The following is a 15,000-nucleotide window of genomic DNA, read 5'->3' as shown; positions in this document are numbered from 1 at the left end:
CCGAGAGGAGGCGCTCCCGGATCTCCCACGCGAACATGGTCGGGTTCTGCTTCTTGTAGTTGGCGATGGCGTCCACCACCGTGGGCGTCGCCACCTTGGGCTTGGAGCCGCCGATCACGCCCGGCCTGATGGAACCCGTCTCATAGTACCTGCAACAAGAACAACACTTTGGCGACGTGCTCGCACTCGCTCCGAGCCGAGGTTAGTCTCCCGCCGCCAGCGCCGCCGCCGTCACCGTAGCTGCGTTAGTCGACGAAGCTGGTTAGTGAGTTGCGGGAGAAGGGATTAGAAGGGTTAATTCCCGACAAGAATTCAGAGCCTGTCTTACAAGGGCTCCGGCATGCATTAAAGTTAAGAGAAGGAATGATGTAGCTAGAGAGTGCCATAGTCTTACAAAATATGGTTAAATTGTGGTTAAAATAGACGCACACGCATACACACAAACACATGCACGAACAAAAACACACATACACACGCAACATATCGCAAAAAACAGCCCCAATAAACACACCATTTATTATCATCTCTTTAACACGTCACTTTTTATTTACGTCGAATTTACTCTACGGTCGCAGCATCCCCATTTCATTATACCTCCGATTAAATTTAATCACATTCCCTTAAGATAAGAAAATGGAGTATCACACTATAAATCAAGGGCAGAATTTTTCTTTTGTCCTACATATCGCAAGTTTTACATCCCTCCATAAGTTTGTCCATTGAAGCCTCATGAAAAAAAAACTTTTTATAAACCTCCGAACACATAAAAAGTCACCTTTAACTAACCAACATGAAAAAATGAATTATGCATACACACATATACATACATACATACATACATATATATATAAATATATACATATGATATATATGTATACATATAATATGATATAAATGTATAACCTTTTCATACCAAATCTCCCGCACCTAAAAAGCGAACTTGTCACCTAACTCGCAAACATACCCCCCTAAAAAAGAAAAAAAAAAGGAAGAAGGAAGAAAGGAAGGGGAAGAGGAAGGAAACCGAGGACGAAGAAGAAGAAGAAAAAACTCCCGAGCCTTCCCCATCCCTCACCCTTTTCCTCCCAAAGCCTTTTTCCTAGCCACTTGAAGCCACCGCGAGCAGCCTTCTCTCACCCCCCCTCCCCCCGCCCCCTATAAGAACCCTGAAGTCTTCCTTCAACCTTCTTCCCAGCCTTCGATCTGGCCTTCTTCCCAGCCTCACTGCCTTACTTCTTCTTTCCTTCCTTCCATCAACCAACATTCCAGCTTTTCTTCAATCTCCCCTTCATTCCAGCTATCCTCTTCCCTCCTTCCCTTCCAGCCTTCTTTCTAGCCTCCATTCTATTGCAGGTTAGAAGGCTGATCAACTCCCTCCTTCCCTCCTGGCGGTGCCCAGCCTTCCCGCCTTCCTTCCTTTTTCATCCTTCCACCCTTCTTACCAGCCTCCATTCCTTGGAAGGCTAGAAGGCAGGTTCTCTCTCTCTTTCCTTCCTTCTCTCCTCCCTCCCTCCCTCCCACTCCCCTTCCCGCCCTCTCCACTTCCCTCTCTCCCTCCCTCCCTCCCTCTAGCCCTCCCTCCCTCCCTCCCTCTCCACTTCCCTCTCTCCCGTCCTCCGTCCCTCCCTCCCGCCCTCCTTCTCTCCTTCCCTCCCTCCCCCCTTGGCAGCCCTAATCCCGCCACACCGCCGGCGGCCCAAACTCCCCCACTCCGCCACCGACGTGTCTTAGGCCCTTCCCGCCCGCCTCCTGATTGGATTATGCAGATGAGCAGCAACACATGGTTTGAGTCATTTCCCGCCACACTCAGGGGGAGCCGAGGGGGAGGAAGAGAGGAGGAGGAGGAGGAGGAGGAGGAGGAGGAGGAGGAGGAGGAGGAGGAGGAGGAGGAGGAGGAGGAGGAGGAGGAGGAGGAAGTGGGGGAGCAGGGGGGTGGGGGAGGAGGAGGAAGTGGGGGAGCAGGGGGGTGGAGGAGGAGGAAGAGGAGGAAGAGGAGGAGAAGGAGGAGGAGGAAATGTAGAGAGAAAGGGAAAGATAAAGAGAGAGAGAGAGAGAGAGAATAAAGGGAAAATCATTTTAAGAACATGGAAACACGAATAAATGAAGTCATAGCAACGGTGGAATAAACAGATAAAAGTAACGCACACACAAAAAAAAAAAAAAATGAAGAAAGATAGAGAAAGAATGAAAAAAGGAGAGACGGCTGGATAAACAGGCAGTGAAGGCTTGAAAGGCAGACTAGAGGATCGACAAAAGCAGCGAGCGCAATTTGGGCAGATGGAGAAACGGGAGAGAGGGAGAGAGAGAGGGAGGGAGAAGGAGAGGAAGAGGAAGAGGGAGAGGGAGAGGAAGAGGGAGGAGAAGGAGACGAAGCAAGGGAGAAAGAAGGAGAGGAAGGGGAGAGAAGGAGATAGGAGAAAGAAGGAATAAGAGAAGAGGAGGAGAGAGGGAAATGAACTAGGGCAGAGAAAGAAACGAAATGAAGGAGAAGGAGGAGGAGGAGGAGGAGGAGGAGGAGGAGAAGGAGGAGGAAGGGAGGGAGGCAGGGTGAGGGGAGGGGGTAAGCCACACACTTCACTTGTGTTGGCTTAAGTTCTTTATACATGTTTCACGCAAGTTACTTCTACCAATGAACTTCGCGCTATTCTGCACATTAAAGCTGCAGAACTTTTTCTTGGCATATTTTCTCCCACTTTTCTTTCCTCTCTCTCTCTCTCTCTCTCTCTCTCTCTCTCTCTCTCTCTCTCTCTCTCTCTCTCTATTTCTTTCCCTCTGCCTCTCTCGTAAATGAAAGCACTCAGCGTATGCATTAAGAATGAGAAAGATAATGCATTCATGATATTTTGTGCAGTTCATATTCATTACACTGGAGGCGCTGTACCTTGATGTGTATGCGAATGGGGGAGGGAAGTAGGCGCATATATATATATATATATATATATATATATATATATATATATATATATATATATATTTATATTTATATACATTTATATATATATATTTATATACATTTATATATATATATATATACATATATATATATATATATATATATATATATATATATATAAAGAGAGAAAGAGAGAGAGATGAAGGGGGGTAGAGAGCGAGAGAGCGACAAAACAAGCCATAACAAAATGGCGGCGTATGAAAGAACGGCGGCCAAGTTAGTGAACAAGGGGAGCGACGCCCCCCACCCTCCCCACCCTCCCATCTTCCGACCCAACCTCCCCTCTTCTCGTTCTGTACTGCCTCCCTCCCCCCATAACCTCCTCCAACCCCCTCCCCCCCGGCCAAGCTGAGCCACCCATCGCACTGCTTCAGCCACCCCCCCCCACCCCCGATGGCCCGCCCCCCGCCCCCCTTCCCCCTAAGACAGTAAATATCCCAAGTGACGTTAAGCACAGTCACGCAGGAAAATAAAAGGCAGAGTTGGGGATATAAAGATGTGGGGAGAGGGGGAGGGCGGAGGGGAAGAAGGGGGAGGGGGGGTGGGCGAGGGGAGGAGTGGAGAGGGGTCGAGGAGGGGGTAAGGAAGGGGAATCGAAGGAGGGGAAACGACTGCCTTCTGAGACAAGATGGGGTCTCCCTTATTAAGTCCTCACCCGCTCTACACACCCATTCCCCTTCCCCTTTAACCGCCCATATCTATGATAGGTAGAACTGACCTTCCATGGCCGGCCTTAAGAAATCTAAAGCTGCCTTTCTGACTAAACTCGGCGCCTTAAAACAATTCCTCAAAAAGGACCCTTGGAACAGGACATTTCTGGAAGAATATCGGACTCCTCCTCCTCCTCCTCCTCCTCCTCCTTGAGCCACTTTCATCCACTGTAAAGTCACAGATAAAAGAGAAAAAATCCTCCCCTTTTACCCCCCCTCCCATTCCCTCCCCTCCCCCAGCCCCTCCCCCCGGCACACACCTCCAGAGCTTTGCCTATAAATCTCAAGAACATATTCCAAGATCAACTTCTTCCAGGAATATAGAGTGGGCGGTCCGTATACAAACTTTCTCCCCCTAGGCTCTCTGGAACGCAACAAAATTCCCATTCCAACTTTGAAAACATTCCGGGCCGCTTCTTGACAGCTCGACCTTCGGCCCGGGTGACTTAAGAGCCAGACTCGCGCGAGACGGTCAGGACCCAATTTAAGGCACTCTCCTCCGCTATATGCAAGTATTTTCATGGGAATTTGGGGATTCTGAAGGAAATAAACAGGATTGAGACGGATGAAAGAAATCGGTCTGAGGAACGCGGCGGCGGATGACTGCTCCTCCGCCCCAGCCAGGCGAGGGAAGGGGCGCCGCCCTTTGATCCACCGACGCCGGACGGGAATCGAATCTCCCGCAGAAGGGGACGGCGAGAGGGAGAAGGAGAGAGAGAGAGAGAGAGAGAGAGAGAGAGAGAGAGAGAGAGAGAGAGAGAGAGAGAGAGAGAGAGAGAGAGAGAGAGAGAGAGAGAGAGAGAGAGAGAGAGAGAGAGAGAGAGAGAGAGAGAGAGAGAGAGAGAGAGATTCTCTCGGTGGACAGTAAGGAAAACAGAACAACACGCGGCGAAGCGAAGAGGACACAAGCAAGAGACGGAGAGCGAGAAGCTGATGTGCGGCTGCGTCTCGGCGCACGTGCTGCCCCAGCGAGAGGGGCTGCGTGTGGTCCTGCGGGTAAATCGGTGCCACCGTCGCCGCTGTGACATAAATGACACCGGGTGCCAACCTCGTGGCACCAGCACCACCCACAAAAACGCCCGCTCCGCCCACAAAAACGACAGGTCTCGCCCGCGCATGAATCACGCTTTGTTCCTACTTCGACGGAGTCCCCGGCGTGAACAATGCGCCACGCGAGGCCGTCCTCGGAGCCCTCGGGGCGCCTACCGAAGGACGGGGCTTTCCCTCAGTGAGCTTTCGTCCCCCTGATTCACGGCGCCCTTCCGGCCGCGGAACGTGTGTCACCCCCCCCCCCCTCCGCCGCCCTTCCCACTTCTCTCGTTCCCTGCCCCTCCTTCCTCTCTCCTTTTCATCCTCTTTATCCCCGGCCTCGTGTCCTCTCTTCTCATTCGAGTTCCTTTGGGCAGCTCACTCCATCATTCTTTTTTCAGATCCTCGAGTTCCGTCTCATATCTTACTTCACTCTTCGTGCCTCTTCTCCCGCACGTTATTGCCCTCTCCCTATTCCATTCTGACTGCCTTTCTTGTTTTACAAGCAGATTCGTTTCTCTCTCTGCCCCTCCACCCTCCTCCTTGCCGCCTTCCCTCCCACTCCTCTCCCTCCTTCCTCGCCACCCCCACCCCCCACCTTCCACCCGGCAAGTCGTACGTCGTAAGTATCTTGAGTGGTATCTGTTGGGTGTTTATGCGCGCCCTCTGTCACCGCACGACCTGCAGGCGGCTGCGGCAGAGCAGCCCTTGCACGACCGCCTCCGCTCCGGGTGGCATTAGGGGCACTCGCCCCTCCTCCCCCTACCCCTCCCCCTCCTTTTTTCCGGGCATTACGTCGAGTCTATCGGCTCTCGCGGGTCTTTGAGCCTGACAGTTTTATCTCCTCTGGCGAGTCGAGTTCGCTTGTGCCGCCTTCGATGGGCGGAGATCGAAGGTGGGCGGGAAGGGGGTGGGGGTGAAAGAGGGACAAGGGGAGCAAAAGGGAAGAGGAAAGGGATGTTTGTGAAGCCCATTAAATACCTATTAAATCATCACCGTGTACAAAGATGGCGCCGATACTTTGACACGAGAAGAACGCTTCATTATTCGCCTTCTGATAATAAAATAAAAAGCGACAAGCGCCCTACGTCAGAAGTCGAAGCCGTTCGTTCAGACCCGGACGCGCGGCGCTCAAAGGGCCGTTGAGCAAGACGCACGTGGCTTCGGATGCTGGAAGATATGTCTCGTCCTTCGCCGGGGCTCACAGTGGAGGCTCGGTCGCCCCAGATTCGCCGCCACGATAAGCGCGGGTCGTAAGTCCTGCGATCGCGCGACAAGACGCCTTCTGACTCCGCTTTTTATTCTTATTTTGCCAACGCTTTGTTGTTGTTGTTTTTTTTTCTCTCCAATGTGTGAAGTTATTTCCCTCTCCCGACTGATAACAGATCGTGGCAAATCTTCCAAGTCGGCAATTGAAAATCAGAGTTGAGCTGTCGCCTGCGGCCTCCTATCTGTGGGGACATCACCTTGGCAGTCCCCTTCCCCCTCCCCCTCCCCTTTCCCCTTCCTCCTCAGCACCCCCTGCCCCCTCCCCTCCCCCTCCCGACCTGCCAGCGCTCCTCCCCGGCTGATGGATGTCGCCGCGACGCTGGTAAACATGCCTGCCATTTTACACCTCAACACGAAAACAAATTGGCGGTGACACGGAGCGGCCAAATGTCGTCATACTTCTTCGCCAAATTATGCACGGTGTCGACTTGTCTCTGCGGCAGCTTCGGGAGCCACGGCTTCTCCTCGCGCCTCACGCCCTGGTCCTCTTTCGCTCCTTCTCCCTTTCTCTCCTCTCTCGCTCACTTTTTTCTCTCTTTATCGCCCATACCCAATCGCCTGTTAAACCTCAAATATATCGTCGCTCTTCGCTCTCTCGTCTTCCTTCTCTCCCCCCCTCCTCCTCCCCCTCCCCCCGTACCAATCCTCCCTGGGCATCTCTTGGCACCTTGTACGACCCCCCCTCCCCTCCTACCCTCCCCTCCTCCCGTCTCTCCACCTCTCAGCTGGGACATCCTCCCCCTCCTCCTCCTCCTCCTCCGTCTCTTCCCTCCCTCCCTCCCTCCCTCCGTCCCTCCCTTTCTCCCTTTAGCAAAAATATATCATCCAAAGTGACAGATTGGGATGTTATCGGTGCTTTACTGCATCGCCTGAAAGGGGCGTTTTTGCTCTTAAATAAACCCCTCTCCTGCCCCCTGGCTCCCCCCTCCCCCTCCTCCCCCCACAACCCACGGTGGGGGTCCGATGCTTCTTAGACGATTGCTTAATTCGGCGAGGTGATGGGAAGAAGAGGCAGAAGAAGAATGAGAAGAAGAAGAAGAAGAAGAAGAGGATGAGGGTGAGGAGGAAGAAGAAGAAGAGGAGGAGGAGGAGGATGAGGAGGATGAGGAGGAGGAGGTGGAGGACGACAAGGAAGAAGAAGAAAAAAATGAAAAGGAGGAGAAGGGAGTAAAAGGAAGCTTAAGAGCAGAACACGAGAGAAAGGCGAGAAGTGACATAAGAGAGGAAAACATAAGAAACGCGAGACGAAAGAGAGAGAAAAAAAAAGGGAGAATAAAGAAGAAGTCTTAAACGAGAGGAAACGCTAAGGGTGAAAGCTCGCGTCTCCCCCCCCCTCCTCCCTCCTCCCTCACCCAAGACGGCGGAACACAACCGCAACACCGCCTCCCTTCTTCAGTTTGACACCCATGAATGACGCCCTCGCCCCCCCCCCCCCACCTCCCCTCCCTCCCCCTTCACCAGTCAGCTTCCCATGACCTGCTCATGAGAATCCGTCTCCCTCCCTCTCCATCCCTCTCTCTCCCCCTCTCTCTCCACCCCTCTCTCTCTCTCTCTTTCTCTCTCCCTTCCCCAGCTCCCAGTTTAGCTCACCCTTGCCTCTTGCCTTCCCTGTGTGCGTTCGCCGAGCCCAAAGGTCAGGTCACGGGTCACGGGGCGGAGTCGAGGGGAGAAGCGGGGTCACACAAAGTGATTCTTGTTGTAGGTCACCCGAGCCGCTGTCGGGCTTCAGGTGTAAAGGCTCGAGACCGCCGCCATGGTGCCTTTAGGGCCGCGTCCGTGTCTTTCTCTCTCCCATCTATCGCTTCCGCTCTCACTCTCTTTGACTTTTATATCCGCCATTTGGATCTTAAGAAGGTGGGAAACATAAAACAAAACAATAAGCGCTTTCACGGCCCCAGTCATCCCAATAATAAATTCATTATGCCTACGACTATGACACTGAGAAACGTTATGTGCAGGAAACATTAGCGTCAAGCCATGAAATAAAGTGAAAACACATGTATCTGCCCCGACGTTTGGGGCATGGGGGGAGGGAGGAGGGGGGAGGGAGGAGGAGGAGGGAGGAACGGAGGAGGAGAGAGGGACGGAGGAGGAGGGAGGGACGGAGGAGGAGGGGGAGAGAGGGAGAAAAAGAGAGAATGTGTGAGATTACAAGACGTAGGAATGTCCTTGACGGTGCCGACTGAGTAGTACTCCTCGTGGGTCCTGCCCCCCCCCTCCCCCTCTACGTAGGCGGTAGGGTAGGGGCTGTGAGAGGCACAGGGGGCGGGGCAGGAGAGGAGGGGGGGGGGAGGAGAGGCATGGGTGGCACAGAAGCATCATGATCATCAGCAGAAGAAGCATCAGCAGTAGCAAGAGGCAGCAGAAGTCGATTAGGCCGTCGACAGTGATATCAAAGCAAAGCTGGTAATGAGATGACGCAGCAAACAACACTAATTGGCGCACTTTGCCAGCATAACAACGACGGGCGGGAGCGGCGGCGGCGGCGGCGGCGACGGCGGCAGCGGATGCCTCGGGAGTGACATCAGGCGCTCGCTCGACAGGCCCGCCGCTCGAGGCCGCTCAGCGCCCGAGATCGCCGCCGCCCTCATCTAAGGGCGCCGACATCTGCCGCACATGGGCGCTGCGCCGCTGAGCGGAACGCCCCGGCAAATTCTGTAAAGTTACCATGATGTATTTTCGCGTCAACAGCTGCTGCTGGCGAGCGACTAGAAGCCAGGCAGGATGCGCGCAGCGAAGAAAACGGGATGCGGGAACTTGCTCTCAAAGGGGGAGGGGGAGGGGGAGGGGGATGGAGGGAGGCTTGCAGCGGTAACTATGGCAAACAGAAGACTTAAGGAAAAAATGAGAACAAAGAACTATAAGAAATCAAATGAAGAGAGAGAGAGAAACAAATAAGATGGGAAACACATGTACTCCTAAGGTTTGACGTTCATTAGGCCAAAGCACACAAAGCAAAGCTGTTGCATACTAAGGGGACGGAGACAGGGAGGGGAGGGGAGGGGAATAGAGGGGAGGGGAAGGGAGGGGAGGGATGATACCCATGAAGGGGAGGAGAGGGAAAATAAAAGGAAATGGGGGGAAATATGGAGAACAAGACAATAATGATAATAAGAATGATAATAAAACGCAAAAACCAAAAACAAATTAATAAGAGACACAGCCTTGTAAAACGTGCCAAAAGCTTACTCACAAGGGGCGCCTTGTTGGGTTGTCACTGTAATGCAAGGAACAAGGTGAATCTCCTTACAAGAACGATAGAAGGAAGGGGGAGGGGGGGGGGCACGGGGGAGAATGGAGGGGAGAGGGGAGGGGGGAGGGGGCAGAGGGAGGGTTAGCAAGAGGGAGGTAAATGAGAGGGGAGGGGGGATGGGTGGATCTTAAAAACACCTTATTTGTTTACATGTATGAATGTCACTAACAAGAGGAAGAAAAAAAAAGAAGAATGGAAAAGAGGGTCTCAAAAAGTGAAACCAAAAGTAAGAGCAAATTCAGCGAAAGATATACATCTATGATACTGCCTCTCCCCTTCCCCTTCCTCTTCCCTTCCCCTTTCCCTTCCCCTTCCCTTCCCCTTCCCCTTCCCCTTTCCCTTCCCCTCCCTAGTCCAAAACCCTCTGGCGATCCCATCTCTGACGTAAACAAACACGTGACGTCATCATAAAAACAGAGGAGTCACAAGAGTTCCCAGAGAGCAACATTTAGTCATTATTAGACAGTCATAAATCAAATGTCAAATTCACTCTCCCTCAGCACCCCCTACCCCCCATCCTCTCTTATCCTCACGCCCCCCACCCCTTCCCTTCCCAAATAGATATATAAAAAAGAGGCACAGCTTACAATCGCCAAATGATATTTGCACGATTATGGCGGCTAATGCGGCGATTGATACGTTTTTATGCGCTGATGAGGAGGCCCCGATCACGGCAAATGGCGCCCTCATTGCGCTGCTCGAGCTTTTATATATTTTTTGAAGCGACGCGCCAGATGGACGGCCGTAATGGCTCTGCAAAAGGACGCGGCGCCGCCTACGGTCGCTCGCCCCCTGTCTCCGGAGGGGGAACTCGCCCTTACGAACACCTGTCGTCGGAACAGGTAATGGCGAGGTCGTTTAGTCACTCGTTGCCGCTCGACACGACTCGCGGGAGGAGGAGAGTCGGGGTCGGGGCGGAACCGGTCGTTCGCGGCGTTAAAGAGGAGACGACCACCACCGCCGGGCGGCCGTCCCCTCTCACCTTTCTCTCCCTCTCTCTCTCACCTTTCTCTCCTCGCTCTCCCTCTCTCTCTCTCTCACCTTTCTCTCGTCTCACTCCCTCCCTCTCTCGCCTTTCGCTCTCTTATCTTTCTCACACTCTTACTATCTCTCTTGCTCTCTCTCTTCAAGATTCATACACTCTTATTTTCTTAGAAAAAAGAGAAATGAAAACCTAAATCACAAAATATAAAAAGAAACATGAGAAAGAGAGAGAGAGAGAGAAAGAGAGAGAGAGAGAGAGAGAGAGAGAGAGAGAGAGAGAGAGAGAGAGAGTAAAAGAAAGAAGCCGAGTTAAAAGGATATACTACAGGCTGGAACACACCCTCTCACCCCCCCCCTCCCCGCCCCCTAGCGCGGAAGATGCTAGTGGTGTCTTCCCTACCGACATTATTAGGGCCGTAGAGCCATGTTTTATTAATAAGTCCCCTAGAGTTTTCCTTCCATCTGGATGCGGCCGCGAGAGAGAGAGAAAGGGAAGAGGAGGGAAAGAACGTATTAAGATGAGAGAGAGAGAGAGAGAGAGAGAGAGAGAGAGAGAGAGAGAGAGAGAGAGAGAGAGAGAGAGAGAGAGAGAGAGAGAGAGAGAGAGAGAGAGAGAGAGAGAGAGAGAAAGAGAGGGAGAGAGAGAGAGAGAGAGAGAGAGAGAGAGAGAGAGAGAGAGAGAGAGAGAGAGAGAGAGAGAGAGAGAGAGAGAGAGAGAGAGAGAGAGAGAGAGAGAGAACCTCAAGGGATAAAGCCAAGATGCAGTAAGTAAGGAAATGCTGCTCGCGAGATAGAAGGAAGGAGGAAGGGAGTAGGGGTAGGGAGGTAGAGGAGGAGGAGAAGGAGGAGGAGGAGGAGGGGGGGAAGGGGGGGGGAAAGGATGTTATCAGGAGACGTTGCTCGCCAGGATTCCGCTGCAAATGTTTCTCAGGTTGCAGACATGAGCATAGAATCCCTGATAAGAGCGAGAGGTTGCACGGCCCGCCCGTGTTAGCTCGGGCGGAGGGGGATTTCACGCCGATTCCCAGGCCGCGAATCGGAGGCGAGGGCGAGGGGACGCCTTGCTCCGCCCTCGCGTAAGGCAACAAGGCGAGGGCATCACACCGCGAGTTTACATATCAAGAAAGCATATGAGAAAGAGGGGGGAAAGAGAAAGAAAATGAGACAAGGAGCTGATAAACAAAGAGGAAGATTGTTTTTTTTTCTGCCTTTCCTTCCTATCTCCCCTTCTGTTCCTCCTTCCCTCCCTCCTATCTCCCCCTCCTTCCCTCCCTCCTATCTCCCCCTCCTTCCCTCCCTCCTATCTCCCCCTCCTTCCCTCCCTCCCTCCTATCTCCCCTCCTGTTCCTCCTTCCTATCTCCCCCTCCCTCCCCCTCCCGTTCCCACCGCGTTTGAAGGCCTTTTGGAGTCCGAGTGTGACACTCTAATCCCCCTCCGTTCGGGCCAACAGCGCGCCCTTATTAGTCACATGAGCAGCGGCTGAGAAATAAACACACGCGGCACCGAGCGGGCGGGCGGGCGGGCGGGCGGGCGGGTAGCCGGGCGCACGGGCGTGGAGGGCGGGCGGGCGGGCGGGCGGGCGGGCGGGCGGGCGGGCGGGGAGGCGGGCGGGCGGGCGGGCGGGCGGGCGGGCGGGCGGGCGGGCGGGCGGGCAGGCGGGCGGGCGGGCAGGCGGGCGGGCGGGCAGGCGGGCGGGCGGGCGGGCGGGCGGGCGGGCGGGCGGGCGGGCGGGCGGGCGGGCGGGCGGGCGGGCGGGCGGGCGGGCGGGCGGGCGGGCGGGCGGGCGGGCGGGCGGGCGGGCGGGCGGGCGGGCGGGCGGGCGGGCGGGAGTGCGGGCGGGTGGGCGGGCGGGCGGGCGAGAGGGCGGGCGGGCGGGCGGGCGAGAGGGCGGGCGGGCGGGCGGGCGGGCGGGCGGGCGGGGGGGCGGGCGGGGGTGCGGGCGGAGGTGCGGGCGGGCGGCGGGCGGGCGGACGGGCGGGCGGGCGGGCGGGCGGGCGGGCGGGCGGGCGGGCGGGCGGGCGGGCGGGCGGGCGGGCGGGCGGGCGGGCGGGCGGGCGGGCGGGCGGGCGGGCGGGCGGGCGGGCGGGCGGGCGGGCGGGCGGGCGGGCGGGCGGGCGGGCGGGCGGGCGGGCGGGCGGGCGGGCGGGCGGGCGGGCGGGCGGGCGGGCGGGCGGGCGAGCGGGCGGGCGGGCGGGCGGGCGGGCGGGCGGGCAGGCAGGCGGGCGGGCGGGCGGGCGGGCGGGCGGGCGGGCGGGCGGGCGGGCGGGCGGGCGGGCGGGCGGGCGGGCGGGCGGGCGGGCGGGCGGGCGGGCGGGCGGGCGGGCGGGCGGGCGGGCGGGCGGGCGGGCGGGCGGGCGGGCGCATCTCCCCCCCCCAGCCCCCCCACGTGCCACCGACTCATGAGCAAGCACCTCGAGCGCCGCCCGTGCCCCCTTCCCCTCCCGCCCCTCCTCTCCCTTTCCTCACCTGTGTCTTCGCAGCTTTAAGGGCGAACGACTAACCTTTCCTGCGACCGGCCTCTGCCTCCTCCTGTCACTTGGAGGTCGAACTCGGGGACTCGAGGTCGGGTCGCGCTCTCTTGCTCTCTCCTTTTATCTATGTTTTTATTCTTTCTCTCTCTCTCTCTCTCTCTCTCTCTCTCTCTCTCTCTCTCTCTCTCTCTCTCCCCCCTTATCTTGTTTCTCTTTCACTCATTCTACCCGTTCTGTCTCTTCCTCTCTTTATCCCTACCCTTACTCTGTCTCTTGCCTCTCATACACGTTGTTTCTCCTCTCTGTTCATCTCTTTATCTCTCTCTCTCATTTATCCCCTTCGTTCCCTTAAAAAGGAAGCTAAGAAAGTCCCGAAAATACTAACATCGGATTTTAGACCCCCCCCAAAAAAAAAAAAAAAAAAAAAGACAGTCAAAAAAAGAAAGAAAGAAAGAAGAAGAAGAAGAAGAAAAAAGATGAAGCGTGAGGCAGGAGGAGTTATAAAATGAATCGGGAAAGAAAACGAGGGTTTAAACCTTAGGGTGAAAGCATAAGGCCAAGGGTGACAGGGAGGAACAGAACACTCTTTAATTCTCTTGATTTCACTTCCCTTCGCCGCTAAGGGAATCGAGGAGGGTAGGGGGAAGGGGAGGAGGAAGGGGAGGGGGGTTGGTAGGGACAGGGAAGAGGAGGAGTAAGGGGAGGGGTGTTGGTAGGGACACGGAAGGGAAGGAGAGATAGAAAGAGAGAGTGAAAGATAGATGGAGATAAAAGTTATGATCGGCGAGGAAAAAAACAGAAAGACATTGACTTATACATGAATAGGCATACAGACAGACACACATAGATATCAACATCCATAGACAAACCGACGGACCGAGACAGGAATAAAAGCCAGCTGACAAACAAAGCAGAATGACACTCAGATAATTTCCAAAGTCCCCCCTAACCCCCCCTAACCCCCACACCCCTACACCCCCTACACCCCCACACACCCAATCCACATCCCCACTTATATTTTTTTCGCCTGTGTATTTTTCCATTTTTTTCATACGGTTCTATATATTTGTTTATTATTCATATACACGAATATATTTTTAGGTGTGTAGTGACGGCTGGATCGAGATATTATTTGGGAAATCCGAGGGGCGTGCGAGGGCGTAATGCAGGGCAGCAGTGCATCCATTTCCCCGCGATAGAAATATGTGTGTTTGTGATGATGCAGCTTTATAAAGAGAGGATAAAATGGAATGTAAAAGGACGGACAAGAGAGAGAGAGAGAGAGAGAGAGAGAGAGAGAGAGAGAGAGAGAGAGAGAGAGAGAGAGAGAGAGAGAGAGAGAGAGAGAGAGAGAGAGAGAGAGAGAGAGAGGTGAGAGAGAGAGAGAGAGAGAGAGAGAGAGAGAGAGAGAGAGAGAGAGAGAGAGAGAAAGAGAGAGATCATGAAAACAAAGAAACAAACTCTAAAAAAACGATAATGATAGAGATAGTAAACATAACGAGAAAAAAAACGAAATTAACTCCCCCAAAACAAGTGAAATAACAAACGCTAAACGAGAGAGAGCGAAAAAAAGAGAGAAAGAGAGAGAAACAGAGAGAAACAGAGAGAAAGAGAGAGAGAGAGAGAGAGAGAGAGAGAGAGAAAGAGAGAGAAAGAGAGAGAGAGAGAAAGAGAGAGAAAGAGAGAGAAAGAGAGAGAAAGAGAGAGAAAGAGCTCGTGAATTCACATATCGCTGACAATCATCCTAGAAACAGACCATCAATCGTAGTCCCAGGATTCAAACCAGGAATCAATCCCACACCCTGGGGGGAGGGGGAGGGGGGAGGGGGAAGGAACAAGTGAGCATCGCTTAGGGACAAGAGGGAGAGGAGGGGAGAAACAGAGAGGGAGGAAGGGAGGGAGGGAGGGAGAGAGAGAGAGAGAGAGAGAGAGAGAGAGAGAGAGAGAGAGAGAGAGAGAGAGAGAGAGAGAGAGAGAGAGAGAGAGAGAGAGAGAGAGAGAGAGAGAGAGAGAGAGAGAGAGAGAGAGAGAGAGAGAGAGGAGAGAGAGAGAGAGAGAGAGAGAGAGAGAGAGAGAAAAGAGAGAGAGAAAGAGAGAGAGAGAGAAAGAGAGAGAGAAAGAGAAAGAGAGAGAAAAAAAAACTAATAGTAGGGGAGAGGGGAGGAGAGAGGGGAGGAGAGAGAGAGGGGAAAAGAAGAGAATGAGATTGTCGGAGCTTTGTTATGGTTATTCTTCTCTCTGTTTTCCATTAGAGTGCCATTATGAGGTCGCGTGCCAATCCCCGGCCGCGAGATGAGCTGGTTTGTTATGGTTTGTGTTTTGGCTTCTCC

The 15,000-nt window shown here is 54.4% G+C and overlaps 1 protein-coding gene across 19 annotated transcripts in view; it reads right to left on the bottom strand.

The window, feature by feature from the left end:
* LOC122259888 (uncharacterized) overlaps positions 1-15,000 on the bottom strand; it is a 205,668-nt gene that overhangs the window by 45,594 nt on the left and 145,074 nt on the right. For 6 of the 19 annotated variants that reach the window (XM_086533067.1, XM_086533070.1, XM_086533077.1 and 3 more), the window contains one exon: positions 1-149. This exon is cut by the window's left edge and continues 49 nt beyond it. The exons of the other annotated variants lie outside the window; for them this stretch is intronic. In XM_086533067.1, coding sequence (XP_086389193.1) covers positions 1-149 — 149 coding nt within the window. The remainder of the gene's footprint in view (positions 150-15,000) is intronic. 19 annotated transcript variants of the gene reach the window in all.

Source organism: Penaeus japonicus, unplaced genomic scaffold (assembly GCF_977035675.1).
Source record: "Penaeus japonicus unplaced genomic scaffold, GWHDUDI00000001_assembly GWHDUDI00000038, whole genome shotgun sequence".
In the NCBI taxonomy this organism is placed as follows: domain Eukaryota; kingdom Metazoa; phylum Arthropoda; class Malacostraca; order Decapoda; family Penaeidae; genus Penaeus; species Penaeus japonicus.
The sequence above is the reverse complement of the archived record's forward strand: the minus strand, read 5'-3'. Positions and strand labels throughout refer to the sequence as shown.